This window comes from Eupeodes corollae, chromosome 2 (assembly GCF_945859685.1).
Source record: "Eupeodes corollae chromosome 2, idEupCoro1.1, whole genome shotgun sequence".
In the NCBI taxonomy this organism is placed as follows: domain Eukaryota; kingdom Metazoa; phylum Arthropoda; class Insecta; order Diptera; family Syrphidae; genus Eupeodes; species Eupeodes corollae.
In genome coordinates this window covers 53,774,889-53,789,555 of record NC_079148.1, presented here as the reverse complement: position 1 = coordinate 53,789,555, position 14,667 = coordinate 53,774,889, and the positions used below count along the sequence as shown (strand labels likewise).

Sequence of the window (14,667 nt, the reverse complement as noted above, 5' to 3'; positions counted from 1 at the left end):
TCTTTATCTGGCATAACTTAAATGAAATGATACGCACTGAAATTTTTAAATTTTATCACAAAAATGGAAAACACTTTGCAGTCACAATTCGCTGTTTTGCCAGGAAAATTTCTTGACTGTCATATGTCTCGCAATTGGCTACCGACATCTTAAAACTTTACACTTTGAAACTTTTATATTTAGACCACATGAAAAATATGTTCTATTAAAAATCCACCACAAGGGATTGAATATTTAATAGACGGAATTCGGGAAGCTATTTTGAAAATACAGCCATAAATATGCGAATTGTTCATGGGAAATTTCCTGAAAAGGATAAGGTACTGGAACAGAACTTATGGTGATCGTTGGCTGATTAAGTTTATCATTTTTAAAGGCAAAAATTCCTCTTTACAATTATTGCGTTATTTTACTAAATAGAGTTTTCTTAATATCGAAGTGAAACCTGTTATTGGAAAAACCTCTTGTGTTTATCTTGCGACCCACACTGAAAACTTCCCATCCCGTCCGTCGATTTGTATTGCTTAAAAGTTTGTAGATTTCGTATTGGGTTAAAAAAGTTTTCAGTTGAATTATTTTTAAAAATTTTAAAATAACCAAAAATATTTTTCATATAAAGAAATAGTTTAGTTTGAAAATCTAGTTTCGTTAAATAGATTTTTAGCCGAAAACAAATTATTATACCAATTTTAATAGAATTTTTTAAATTTTAACAAATTGGATGAATACAATTAATTTGAGAGAAATCAAGAACCGAACATAAATTCTTACCAAATTTGCGAACTATTTTTTGTAGAATTTATTTTTTTTAATGAAAAAGTGGACTTTTGTTTAAGAAAACTACTGAATATGGACAAAAATATTTTCTGTGCAATAAAAAAGTTTGAAGACAATATTTTTTATTTATGAAAAGCTATTTGAGTCAAAAGTAAATTTTTACCAAATTTTAGTATTTGTTTTTTTTTTTTTTTGAGTTCTTTATTTTTTTTATAAAAACTGTCAATTAGATTTTTCTCAAAATTTTACTGAATTTTTAAAAATTGGTATTAATGTTTTTGTTTAGGTTTTTATTTTTTGTAAAAAAAATGTCAAATCCACTTTTCTCAAAATTTGTCTGAATTTTTCTTAAAATTTTTCAAAATGTTGAAAACAATATTTCTTATAAGATAAAATTAGTTTTAAGCCATTATCTCAAATTTTTGAAAAGATATTTGTGTCGAAAATCAATTTTTACCAACTTTTGTTAAATTTTTTTTTAGGTTTTTAATTTTTTTTACAGAAACTGTCAATTCGATTTTTTTTTAAATTTTACTGAATGTTCACAGCAATATTTTTTGAAAGATAAAAGTAGTTTAAAGCCAATGTCTACAATTTTCGAAAAGATATTTGAGTCGAAAAACAATTTTTACCAACTTTTGTTAATTTTTTTTCTGTTTTTAATTTTTGTAAAAAACTGTCAATTCGATTTTTTTAAAATTTTACTGAGTGTTGACAACAATATTTTTTGAAATTTAAAAGTGAATTAAAGCAAATATCTCAAAGTTTTGAATCGATATAGTAATGCTTTTCTTAGATTTTTATTTTTTATAAAAAAAAAACTGTCAATTAGATTTTTCTCAAAATTTTATCAGATGTCAAAAACATTATGCTTCGTTGCACAAAATTATTTTGGTGATGAAATAATATTTTAGGCGTAAAATTTTACAGGTGACAATTTTTTTTTCCAGTTTTTTTGATTTATAAAAAAACCGTTAAATGGATTTTTTACAAAAATTATACTTCTTTGATATCACGTTACAATATATTATATAAAATTTAATTCAAGTCTCTAGCGTTTTTGGTTCGTAAGATATTTAGGGTTAACCAAAATGTTCACCTTTTTTTCAAACTGATATGGTAAAAAAACCACCTATGCAATTTTCTTGAGATCCCTTTTTGTATCTTTCTGAATTATTATCTGTATAACAAAATTTATTTGAAACGATATCTCTTCTGGTTCTTGAGCTATGGACGACAAAAAAAAAACGTCTCGAACGTACGGACGTACGGACATACGGACATACGGCCATATGGACATACGAACGTACGTACACTCGCACGCACAGACATCATTCTAAAAATCTTTTATTTCCAGTCTAGGGACCTTGAAACGAGAAATGTCAAAATTTTTAATTTGGCCGTATGTAGAAATTATGTGTTAGGTTTTTTAAATGTTGATAAAGTCAGCAAGCTCTATTTTCGTATTTTAAGACGATTTTTTTTCAAAAACTGAGCTTATTAATTAACTAAACATTAATTTAGGTTAGAAAAACGTTTTTTACTTTTTTGTAAAATTTATAATGATACAATATTGGAAGCAATTGCTTTTCATAGTTTTTCATCAAAACAAATTCAACTAATATTTTTATCTTTATAAGTGCAAAGCCATTATAAGCTTTGATGAGTTTCTAAAACGTTTTTAAAATTAAAAAGTTTAAAGAGTTTATAACCTAATTAGAATTTAATATGTAAAATTCATTTTCCAAAATTGTGCAAATGTGGTACTTTTAAGGTTTTGAGTGCTGATTTCCATCTAATTTTCTTATAGAGTCTATTGTGTTATTTAGAGCATTTTAACTTTCAACAGAGTAATATATAGTAAGTCTTTTTTTGAGCCTTTCTAAGGAATTTGCTGTGCATCAGTTATTTTACAGATTGGAGTAATTTTTTTTACGGAACTCAGAGAACATATTGTTAAATAATTAGAATAATTTGATTACTTATCACTTCATTTTGCATTTCTTCATTTATTGAGCTTAAATCAGATGTTTTATACAAACGTTTTAAGTAATACAGAATGTTCAATTATTATTGGGTTTGAAAAATTATTTATTTATAAAACATTCCCTTGTAGATTTGTTTCAAAAATGTGCCCAATCTTCTGATTCCATACTTGCGAAACTCTTTATTCAAAAATATGTGCTTTCTGTTTTCTGTTGCAATATGGTCAATTAATATGATTGATTTTTCCAACCCCATGTCTTTGATAGGATTTGTGATGTGTCATAATAAATTCCGAACAATTAACAATGAGTCAATCAATCAAACAAAGGAAATCGAAAACAGATTTATTTCATTAAAAAACAGATTTTATTTTCAATTACAAAATCATAGTAGAAATCTTGCAACTACACTTTTGTCTGTTGAGTAATTTAATATTTTGATACTCTCTATTACTTTCTTGATGATGTGACTAATCGACATATTTTGTTTTTCATTTTTCTTTCTTCCAGATGATATGAGTGGCAATATACAGAACTTATACTTATCAAACCGGAAAAAACTATTCGATACTGATTGAGACATTTTCTTCTTCAAAACAAACAAATACAAAACTCTGAGACAAGATGATTAAGGTCTTGGGAAGTTTGAAAGTATATCTTAAAATACAAGATATTCATACGGATAATGCAATATTTCGTTTGCATAATTCATTCACAACGGCATTGTTGCTGATGTGCAGTCTAATCATTACCGCTACACAATATGTAGGTAATCCAATTAGTTGCATTGTCAGTGGCATTCCGGTGCATGTGGTGAATACTTTTTGCTGGATTTCCAGTACGTTTACGATGCCGGATGCTTTTCGAAGACAGGTAAGTGGAATTTAAAAATTTCCTAAAGTAATTAAAATAATTTTGATAAAATAATTCTTCTTATAAAAATCTCAAAACAACATTTTTGTAAATCGCAGTATTGTCAGTTCCTTATTAAAAAAAAATAATAATGAAAAACAGAAGTATTGATAGGAGATGACATGTATATTGTATAATGAAAATGATAGATTGTTTTTTTTTTCTTAAAAAATTATTAAAAATCAAATGCAATGTTCTACTTTTTTTAGGTCTAATTTATCCGACCGAGATAGTGCTTCTTAAAAAAAAACATTTTAAAGAAAATACATAAGCAAGATAAAAACCCATTTAAGCTTTAGCTTAAATTACATAAACTATTTTTTTGGTTAATTTTTAAAAAAATCGTTCACCTTTTTAATTTTTCTTAGTTAAACCTAAATGGTTGAAAGTTGTCAGTCACTAAGCCCTAGTTCTCAAACGGACTGTTGCGCTACCCAATTTGTTTTTTATTTTTTTAGTTAAACCTAAACAACGCTAGTAAAAGATAATTTGCGCATAGCGTATAACAATCGATCGTGTATTGGTTTAACGTCACTGCTCTTATTGTACGCACATTATTAATGCAATTGCCAAAACCACTTTTCAACGATTAACTATGATTCAGAAAGTAAGGTCTTAATTAAATACTACAGCACTTGTCATGTTATTTGTGAACTTTAAATCTGCAAACTTAGACAATATTTATATTTATTTTTCTTTTATCGTCTCAGCGGCAGCAACTTCCGTTGTTCGTAGCTAATCTGTCATATACCTTACTTAAATGTCATCAGATTCTTCATGTTCGGTGGTCGTTGTTTGCAAAAAAATACGCATGCTATGAATACGAAAGTAGTATAGTTTTAAACAGCTTCAGACATTATCGTGTGTTGTGGCTTGAAATTGCAAAATGGCTTAGGTTATAATATTATGTTTTTAATTATTTGTATTTAAAAACGATAAGGATAGAGCTAAAACAGTTTAAGACTTAAATCTAATTACCTACTTTAAGTGTTGTTTAATTCATAACCTTTATTAATAGCCACAAGTCATATATTATTCCGATATAACTATATATTTATAAATGTTATATAATTTTTATATTCAACGGTTTTCCAATAAGAGCTATTGGTTTGAATAGCTCGCCTTTATACAGCATCCTCTTTTGTAGTTCTCGTTTTTTGACATTTAACAATTAGAACCTACGTTACAAATCTACGAGCAAATCTTGTCATGAAAAGTGCTTTCTCAAATGAGCCGTGGGATTCAGCTTATAAACTAGGTCCCCTCGATTCCTGCAATTACTAGCTCACAGAAATGGTTGAGAGTTGTAAGTCACTAAGCCCTGGTTCTCTACGGACTGTTGCGAAACCTAATTTATTAATTTTGTTTTAGTATCAGGACTTGTACTAATGTCATTCATTCAAGCACAAAAAGAATTGAAAACGCATAAAAGTACACAAGGAAATTAAGTATTTATATATATAGGGAACTAAAAGCCCCGCCAGAATTGTACATTCACTTGAAGGATTCAACAAGGAACTTAAAAATCATAGTGCTTTTTGTCCCAAACCATTAAGTACATAGATCTGACGGAAACAACCATAACTTAAAACTGTTTTTGACGAGGGTACTTAGGCATATGTAAATTTTTTAATTTTGAGAAAACGTATTTTGGACCAATTTTGAAGCAAATTGCATTACTAGTTCAACACATGTAGGTTAAATTGTTATGCCTGACAAAAAACACTTTTTTTTACTTTTCCTAAATTTTTATTTAGCAAGAGACCAATACTTCTCCATAGTGCTTTTAAATCATCATGCATGCTTTGTATCTTGCCTATATGCTTAACATGACTGATGTCTGGTAGACAAGTAAATTACTTGCTCATAGAAGGGTTCTATACTATGCTAGACCTATTCTTTGTACCTTATCTTTTGTATGACCACTAACGTATTTGCCCATTGTGCTATTACTGGATATTCTCGGAAACAATTGTATTTTCAACTGAAAAATAATGACTTTGATTAAATCGTATAAGCAATAGGGTCTATTTGTATTTCCTCTATATCTAGTGAAATTGTATTGGTTCCATACAAATAAAATGTCTAGTTCTATGAAATACAAAAATCTAGTAAATCTAGTTCACTAGTACCGTCGGTAAGGTAGTCTAGAAAATAAGTTTTTTTTTTAACTTTCACGGTTAGTTGGTGGGGAAGAACTTTATGCTCTTTATACATGGATCTTATTTTCTTTAAGGAAACTTATTTTTTATTTTTTTTTGATTTCAGGTCGGAACCGAAGTTGCTCATCCTGGTATTGCTAACGATTTTGACGATGAACAAGCCAAGAAGTTCTACACCTACTACCAGTGGGTTTGCTTCGTACTCTTTTTCCAAGTAAGTTTCTAACAAACAAAAAAAAATAGAACTAGAATATGTAGATTAAATAAAATAAATTTTTAGATTCATTTTTAACAAGATACTTACCAGACAATTTAAAGTAGATATTTACTTTTTTCCTGTCTGCTTAGCTAGAAGTTCTAATAATAAACCAACAACAACAAAAGATACTATGTCGGGGGAAGTTAATTAAAGGCAATTGGTTCATTATTGTCTGGCAGTAATATTTCCCACACTCCTACCTATATACTCTGATGAACTTGGACAATTTAAAGTCTTGGACAAATTTGCATTAATTTACAGTTCTTTGTCCCGGCCGGCTTTGTGATAAATTCTTTAGTCAGTAATTACAATTTTTGTTTGATTTTTTTTTTCAAAAACGTCAATTAATACAAATTTTATTTCTTAAGACTTAAAATGTATATTTAACTTAACCTAGTCAGCTTTCGAGGCTTCTTTGCTTATTAATGGAGCATCTACTGTATCTATTCCTACTGGTGGCTTAGAGACACTTCCAGACATTTGTTCTCGGTAAAATAATTTGGGATTCCCGTTTTTTTCTGGAATTTCTGCAGCAAGATTTTCAATAATTTGTCTGAACATAAAATAAGATACATTTGATGCCAAAAAATATAAAAACATCCAATTAGAGAAGTTGCACTTTTGAATAACCAAATTTAGATCATGTCGATTAGCATGTCTGCCAGATTTTGCAAATGAAAAAGCCAGATGTGAAAACTTTTCGCTGTAAGAAGTAAAAATCAGTCATTTAAGTGTTTTATGTACGAAAAAAATGTTCAAGCTTACTTTTTAAAAAATATGAATGTTGCCAATCTCCAAAGTACTGCCAAAATTGACGTGATCAAAATAAATGCAAACCAAAACCATAGAATTGAGTAAATTTTCTCATGGATAATATTCAAAGCCATTACACAAAGTGTATCATGGACTTGTAACGATCCCGAGGGACCAAATTTATTGAAATGACATTTTGTAACTTTAGGGAAAACCTTATCGAGGATATCCATTTTGTCTTTCCAATTTTCCGACAGTATATGTACACCAAGACTTAAAAATTGACCACCGAGAAATTTATTTGTCCACCATATTTGAAAAACGATATTGATCAAATTCATCCATTCAGCAATCATAAGATGAGTACCCCAGGACTCATTCAAAGGCATTCGGGTTATTATTTCGCGACGAATATCCTTGATGTGATCTTCGGTTTCTTCCATAGTTGGAACTTCAGTATTTCCAAATTTAAATTTTGAATGAACATATCTTGAAATGCTTGCCGTTTTTAAACGTATAATCAGTTTCTTTACACGATCACCTAAGAAAAAAGGATGATTTGAAAAGAAATAATACAGTTTGATCAAAGTTGATATATTTACCTTCCCAACGTTTCCACATAATATGTGGTACAAGAAAGCAAAGAGCTTGTCCAAAGAGTATAAACGGAACCCATTGGTAGTAGGCATGTCTTTTTATAGGTTCTTCATTGAAGTGATATGGACCAATGCCTGGTTGAAAAATGGCACCAGTTTCCAAAGCGGTAATATTAAAATGACGAACCTTTAAATAAAAAAATAAATAAATTAATGTAAGGTATAAGAGAGTACCCGTAGTGTTATGGTTAGTGCGTAGAGTTGTCGTGCCAGAGGCCTTGGGTTGACAAATCCTCGAAAATTAGTTCTTGTCATGAAAAGTTCTTTCGGACTAGGCATAAAACATGTAAGTCCCCTTCATTCCTGATATACAGAAATAGTTGAGAGTTGTCAATAGGCCCTGGCTTTCTTCAAACTGTTAAGCCACGTAATTTTGTATTATAGGTTATGAGTGTATAATGTTAAAAATTATTTTTCAACTTAGACGAATATGAACCTTAAAAAACAAAAAAGTTCTAAATCTAGAATTAGCTTAAACAAAAAATATAGTCTCAACAGTAGCTTCAGGCAACCACAATTAAGACATAGCTTTTAAGGAGAAATTATTTTTTTATGTTCGGTCGTTTGGTAGATATCGTCTTTACAATGAAATAAACCAATATTTTTATAACAAACTTAATGTTAGTCCATAAATTATTGCAAAAAACAAAAATAAGCCCTAATAATTCAGAGATACTCACCACTCTAAATGTTGTTGTAACAAAACAAAATGTATTAATAACATGTTCAGATATTGTATCTGAAATACATTTTATATGCTCTCCGATGTATTGTCTTCAAGTTTCCGAAAAAAAATTAAAAATATAGAAATCATAATTTTCCTTTTACTTTTCGTTAAACTTCTATATACAAAAAAAAACATAATAAATACATATATACAGTTTATTATCTCACCTCGATGTTATTAAAACTGTTGCGATTAAAAGTATTAAAAATGTAAAACGATAATGTAATTTAAAGAAAAAATTATCTATTGAAACCTTTGTTGGTTGAAGAAATGGTTTAAGGGGTTCAAATATTTTCAACATGATATCAAATGTTGATTAATAAACTATATTAATAAAATATTTTCTCTCATGAACTACTCTTAGAGCTAAAACTGTCGAAGAAAATAAACCGTCTATATCTTATAACCTTTTCGATACAACTGAAACTCTCATATTTAGGCTATTAAGGTTTCAGTTAAGTTTTCCATTCATTTCTGAAATTGGTATAAAAATCAAACCCACAAATTGAAATCAATAGCTTTCTTATCAATGGTTTTGCTAACCGATAAGGAATTGTTTTCCATCGCACTCTTAACCTTTATTACTGTTAGTTAGTTGGAATTCTCAATAACGTGCTTTTTTAGAGAGTTTGGTATTAAAAAAGTTCTTAAGAGTGAAACTTTATATTGAGTCTGCGAAAATGTGCAGTAAATGAAGCGAATTTCTGGATAGGTTTTAAAGTTGACTCTTAATTTTGAACAGATGTAAAGTATGTTATCTCAAGTTTGTTCATAGAGATACAAATTATTAATTCTACTTGCGAGGCATTAATTTGGCAAGTATTGCATTCTTAAAAAATTTGAAACTCGAGATTTCAATCGAACATGACATTACGGTGGTAAAGAAGTTCCAAAACAGTGGGTTCGGCGATTCTATAAATCTGTTTGTCCTAGCCTCTGCAACCTTAACCAATGATTTAAGTCTAAATTTGAAAATTAAGGTTTTAAGACCAAAACTAATAATCAGTAATCTACACCCAAATTTGTCGGTCAAAAATTGAAAATTCTCAAAAATGGATCGATAGATTTTTATAAAATTATCTTTACAAATGTTTTGTTAATTTGGCTTCTTTTAATATAAAAAAATATAGATTTTTGTAAAGCTCCCCACAGAATCAAAATTTTATTTTGAAATTTTCTTAGAAACTTTTGTAATGATTTCAATATTTTGCTTCTGAACAAGATTTTATATTTTATGATAATTAATGACTCATATTTTAGTAAAAATACATACAGTCGGTATCAGCTTAATTAATCCACTTCAATTTGTAAACTTAGTGAGATGTCTACATGTTGAGCATACATATCATAAGTTGAACACGTATGCTACTTTAGAATGTTAGCAAGGCAATGCAAACACAATTATTTGATCATTTTAAAAAAGGTCCGTCGCGGCGGAAAATTGCTGAGACCGTTAAGTGCATCATATCATACATATGTACATATTTACATGAAAATCTTTCGAAAGACAAAGGGAAATTGCGCCGAATAAAATATACTCCAGCAGATGAACGCAAGCTTTTAGCTCCCCAAGGATAGCTTCAAAGGTGCTTGAGGTATTGGAACAGTCGTACAGTGCCCAAACAAGACGCCACGTGTTTCATAACCATGAATTTTATGGTCGAGTAGCTGTAGCAACCGTTTTTAAAAAAGAAAAGCTTCGTCAAGAAACATCATTCTATGGACTCTTACTTCTGAAACTCTGTTATTTTCTCAGACGAGTTCAAATTTAATATTTTTTTTCTGATTGCATTACTAAAAAACTTCGAGCCAACAGTGGAACACGGCGGCGCGCGCCGCGGCAGCGTTATGCTTTGGGAATGTATGTCCGCTGCAGAAGTTGGTTGCATAGAATTTAGTGAATAAGATCATAGAAAAACTGTACTTTATCTTTTTAAAGAAAAATTTGATCCAAAGAGCTGAGAAGTTGAGCGTAAGCATTTGTTTTTGATGCTACCAACATAACGATCCGAAGATCAAAACAAATATTGTGCAGTCCTGGTTGATATGGAACAACCCTCATTTAATGACACCGCCAGCACAGTCGACGGATATGAATGCCGTTAAAAATCTATGGGCACTGCCAGACAGGAGCATAAGGAAGCAACAAATTTTACAGTTGGTAGAGTACTAAAAGATCTTGAGATTCACTAATTCGCTGGCCCAGATAGCACCCCCGCTGTAGTTCTGAAGAGTTGTTCTTCAACGCTGACAAAACCACTACGTGGGCTCCATCTATTCGACTTGGTTCTTTCTAAGTGGATGGAAAACTGCATTTGTCCAGCCTGTCCCTAAAAAAGGCGAATCATCCTCCCCCTCTAACTATTGTCCAATTGCATTTACGTCCCTTCTTTCCAAGGTCATGGAAATATTGATCAATTTTCAGCTTAAGAAATATCTTGAAGAACGGAAGCTTCTTAATGAACGGTAGTATGGATTTTGTCGCAATAGGTCCACAAATCTTTACATCGTTTTGGAGAAAGTAAGAGTATTGCACTCGATATTTCAAAGGCATGATGATGAATCTCTTCTTTGTTGGGTTGTAAATTACCTTTCGGACCATTTGTTTCAAGTAGTATTGGACTGGACGAGTTCAAATCTGATATCCACAAAATAAACGCTAGTGTGCCCCACGGCTCCGTTTTGTCTCCGAAGCTCTTCCTTATTTTTATAAATAATCTTTTGTCTGAGATCTTCTTTTCATATCCGTTTTTAGATTCTCATCTCTGTTCTTCGGAAGTGGACTATCAACGGCAGCGTATGAAAAACCCATTAAATCATGATCTTGACAGCATTGTTCAATGGGATTCAAAAACCGTGTAGAAATGCTTCGAAAACTCAATGCTCTCTACTGTCACAAAAAGCGAGCAGATTTAACAACTATCAGTCCTAGGTATGTGCATCACAAACCACTTGTTGTGGAGTGATCACATATTTGACATCACCAAAAATGTTGCAAAGTGTTAAGGTTTTCTTCGACTATGCAAGAAGTATTTTACCCCTTCTAAACTGGCTATAATTTACAAATCTTTTATTCGTCCTAAGCTCGAGTGCCACTCTTATTTTGGCTGGAGCCCCTATAAAGTACTTGAGTCTTCTGGATACAATTGTAAATAGAGCTCTAAAAAATGATAATAGATCGTTCTCTCATCGAGACATTCGCTTCTCTTGAACAACGCTGCAAGGTCTCATGCTGTCATTGTTTCATCGTTATTTTTATAAACAATGTTCTAGCAAAATAGCCAGTTGCATTCCTCCCCTTAAATAATTCAACCGTAATACCCGTACTGCTAGGACTGCCATCAGTTTGCCCTTAAGCCCAATATTTTCCACTTATTACAATGTGCAGCATTTTTTTTTACTAAAATCTTCATTTTGAACATACAAATTTTCTGAAACATTTGTTGTCTTGAATTATTCGAGGCATACAAAAAATTATCATTTATGAGTTGCTTTGATATAAAACTGCTTATAATAAATTGTTATTAAAAAATTCATACATTTTTTAACTCGGAAAATACTAAGATCTTATTTCTTGTCCAGCAGAATTTTTACCAAGTTTTTTTTGTTTGTACAGCAGAACTTGGCTTCTTTTTTATTATTTATCTATATTTTCTAATCTCCTAAAAGAAAGTATTTTGACTTGAATTTATAGAAACATGTTCTTGGAACGTGTAGATTTTTCTAAATGTTTGAAAAACTTGATTAATTTAAATACAATTTCAATATCAGGAATTGAAAATATGAGTATAAGAGTTTCGGACTACGTTTCTATTCGATATTTAAACAATTATCATTCAATTATTTTTTCAAGGAGTGTGAAGACACAAAGATCGATCAATTTGTAAAAATACTCAAATAATTTATTATATATCCCCCAAATAATCATTTTGTTTTTGTTATAAAATCAAAATTTATTATGTAATATAAATTTAAATAATAAGTAAAAATTTTTCAAAACAAACAATAATATGATGGGGTGATACCCTACTCGGTTAAATGAATTTTATTCAGTTTGATTGAATGCTCGTTTGTACATCATTTTGAATGTCACCATGATCGTCATCATCATTTAGTTGGTCAGTAAATTGACCTCATGTAAATGGAAATAACTGCAAGTTGCATAGGCTTAAATCGACGTGTTATATATTTATACATATGTGCATGTACATATGAAGAAATAATCTTATCTTATTTATTTAAAAAAAGAAGTATACATAATGTAGCTGCACGAGTACTCGTATGTTGTTGTTCATATAAAAAGAGGACACATCAGTTCAGTTGTCATGTTTCCAATGTTTTCATCTCAACAAAGTATCCATAAAGTCTATACAGAAAAATAACATCTTAAAGCCAGTCTACTAGTCTTTGTTCAATTAATGTCAATTTAATTTAAATTCTTAATTCTAAAGTAAGAGAAACTGCATACAAAAAAGACATGAGCATGATATTCTTTTTTTTATCCATAAAGAAGCTCAAGAAAACAAGTAGTGATGTACTTATTTATCTTTTCGATATAGATTTATTGAAAGCAATCCAAAATAATCATAGCTTTGTTTTTATAGTATTTGAATTTCATTTATTTTCATTTAAAAATTGTTACACACGGTAAGAACGGAGACTTGTAAATCTTGAAACAAAGGAAACAATTTATGATCAAAAGGTGTTTTTAGATGAATATAATTTACTGACTGTGGTTTTGCTGAGACGATATTATTTTGTATTGGACTAACTCTAATCATCTTAAGTTTAGTTTAAGTAATAAAAATGCCATCAATCCTTTGTGGAACAATGAAATAATATGTTTTATATGTTTACATTTTTAGTGCAATATTCAATATATACTCATGATGACAAGCAATTTAAATTAATTAGGCATAGGCACATTTTATTACTTCAATAATTTAGAAGTTTTTATGCAAACTATTGAAAAAGGATTATAAATTTAAAATGTTGAAATGCTTCCTAGAAAACATGTTTGAAAGATAAACATTAAAAATATGTATAACGAAGAACCAAAAGAGTCAAATGAGTTTGAAAAAGTTAAACTCACATACATTGGTACGAAAGAGGTTTCATATAGAATACTCCATCATTGGGGCAGTTGTCAATTTTCAAGACATGATATTTTGACACTTGACAAGAGAAGCAATGAAAATTTAAACAAAGCGTTGATATTGTTAAAATTAAATACAAAAATCTTCGAAAGAACTTTTGGGTCGTCTTAAAGCATTTTCTTGCTTCACAATAGTGCAACTAATGCAATCGTTTCAGGTGTTGGGACAGAGGACAAGTTTGGATTTTCAACAGCAATCACTATAGGCTACAGCAGCAACTCCGTTGAGCGACGACACAGACATGTTTCGAAACTATGTGCATAGAGTCCATAGTGTTGACGAAAACCCAAGTTTGTCGATTTGTGTTCGATCGCTAAAAGTTTCCCAATTCATCGTATTTTGTATAAAGACTTAATTTTAAAGACTTTTAAGGCTTAGAAAGAATAATAACTCTAGTTGGTAGATCATCAGCAACATTACGGTAGTGTCTTCCTTGAAGTGCAATGAAACACTATGTTTTCATTCAAAAGCATATCAGAGGCTACCTTATGCGCAAAACTAAATTGCTTTAAACTTGTAAACTCTGAGAATTATTGTTGAGAAGTCTGTACACCATTTTTTTTTTGTTGGCTGTTGATGGCAATGGAATTAGATTTATCCGAAAACTATGTTAAAAACTGTTATGGTGAATAGATCGCGGCACGGAATTGAAAGGTTATGATTTGGACGATGACAGTTATTTTTAACAAAACGGTGTCGATACGTGCCAAAAAAGCAACGAAAGAATTGAAATTTTTTAAGGAAAGTTATCTGACCGTGTTATTTATCGAGGCCATAGAAATGGGATTGGTAAAGGTATCGAGTACATATAGGCTCAGATGTTTAAATTGGTCATGGAAAATTTTATGGTTACCCTTTGGGGGGCACATATTTTTCTGTAAAATTAATAAATGAAATACAAATCCATTGATCTTAAGAAAATACTTATTTATATATTCAACCTATTTTTTTAAGCCCTATCTGTGCAGCCCTTTGTCTGCAGATCAATGTTTTTATAATGTATGCTTTTTGATATATTTTTAAGTTACTAAACACAGAATCTTTATACTTTATTTGTTTGTATTTCACTAAAGTTTGTTAACTTTGTTTAATTTGGAACCATTTTATCTTTCAGGCAGCTGCATGCTACACGCCGAAATTTATTTGGGATCATTTCGAAGGTGGATTGTTACGTTCCATTGTCATGGGCTTGAATTTAACAATTTGCACAAAAGAAGAAAAAGAAGCTAAACGAGACGCAATTTTGGACTATTTAATTAAACATGTCAAGGTAAATTCTA

General features: G+C 30.2%; 2 protein-coding genes across 3 annotated transcripts in view; one reads left to right on the top strand and one right to left on the bottom strand.

Annotated features, from left to right (window-relative positions):
• LOC129944515 (innexin inx1) overlaps positions 1-14,667 on the top strand; it is a 30,389-nt gene that overhangs the window by 14,701 nt on the left and 1,021 nt on the right. For both annotated transcript variants that reach the window (XM_056054001.1, XM_056054000.1), the window contains exons 2-4: positions 3,273-3,635; positions 5,943-6,050; positions 14,502-14,657. In XM_056054001.1, the coding sequence (XP_055909976.1) occupies positions 3,387-3,635; positions 5,943-6,050; positions 14,502-14,657 (513 nt within the window). In that variant the 5' untranslated portion in view covers positions 3,273-3,386. The remainder of the gene's footprint in view (positions 1-3,272; positions 3,636-5,942; positions 6,051-14,501; positions 14,658-14,667) is intronic.
• On the bottom strand, positions 6,160-8,659 carry LOC129944514 (innexin inx7). The gene is made up of 5 exons (XM_056053998.1): positions 8,399-8,659; positions 8,185-8,278; positions 7,451-7,631; positions 6,861-7,389; positions 6,160-6,798 (listed from the first exon to the last, which is right to left on the bottom strand). The coding sequence occupies exons 1-5, from the start codon at positions 8,530-8,532 to the stop codon at positions 6,489-6,491; spliced, it is 1,248 nt and encodes a 415-aa protein (XP_055909973.1). The 5' UTR covers positions 8,533-8,659; the 3' UTR covers positions 6,160-6,488.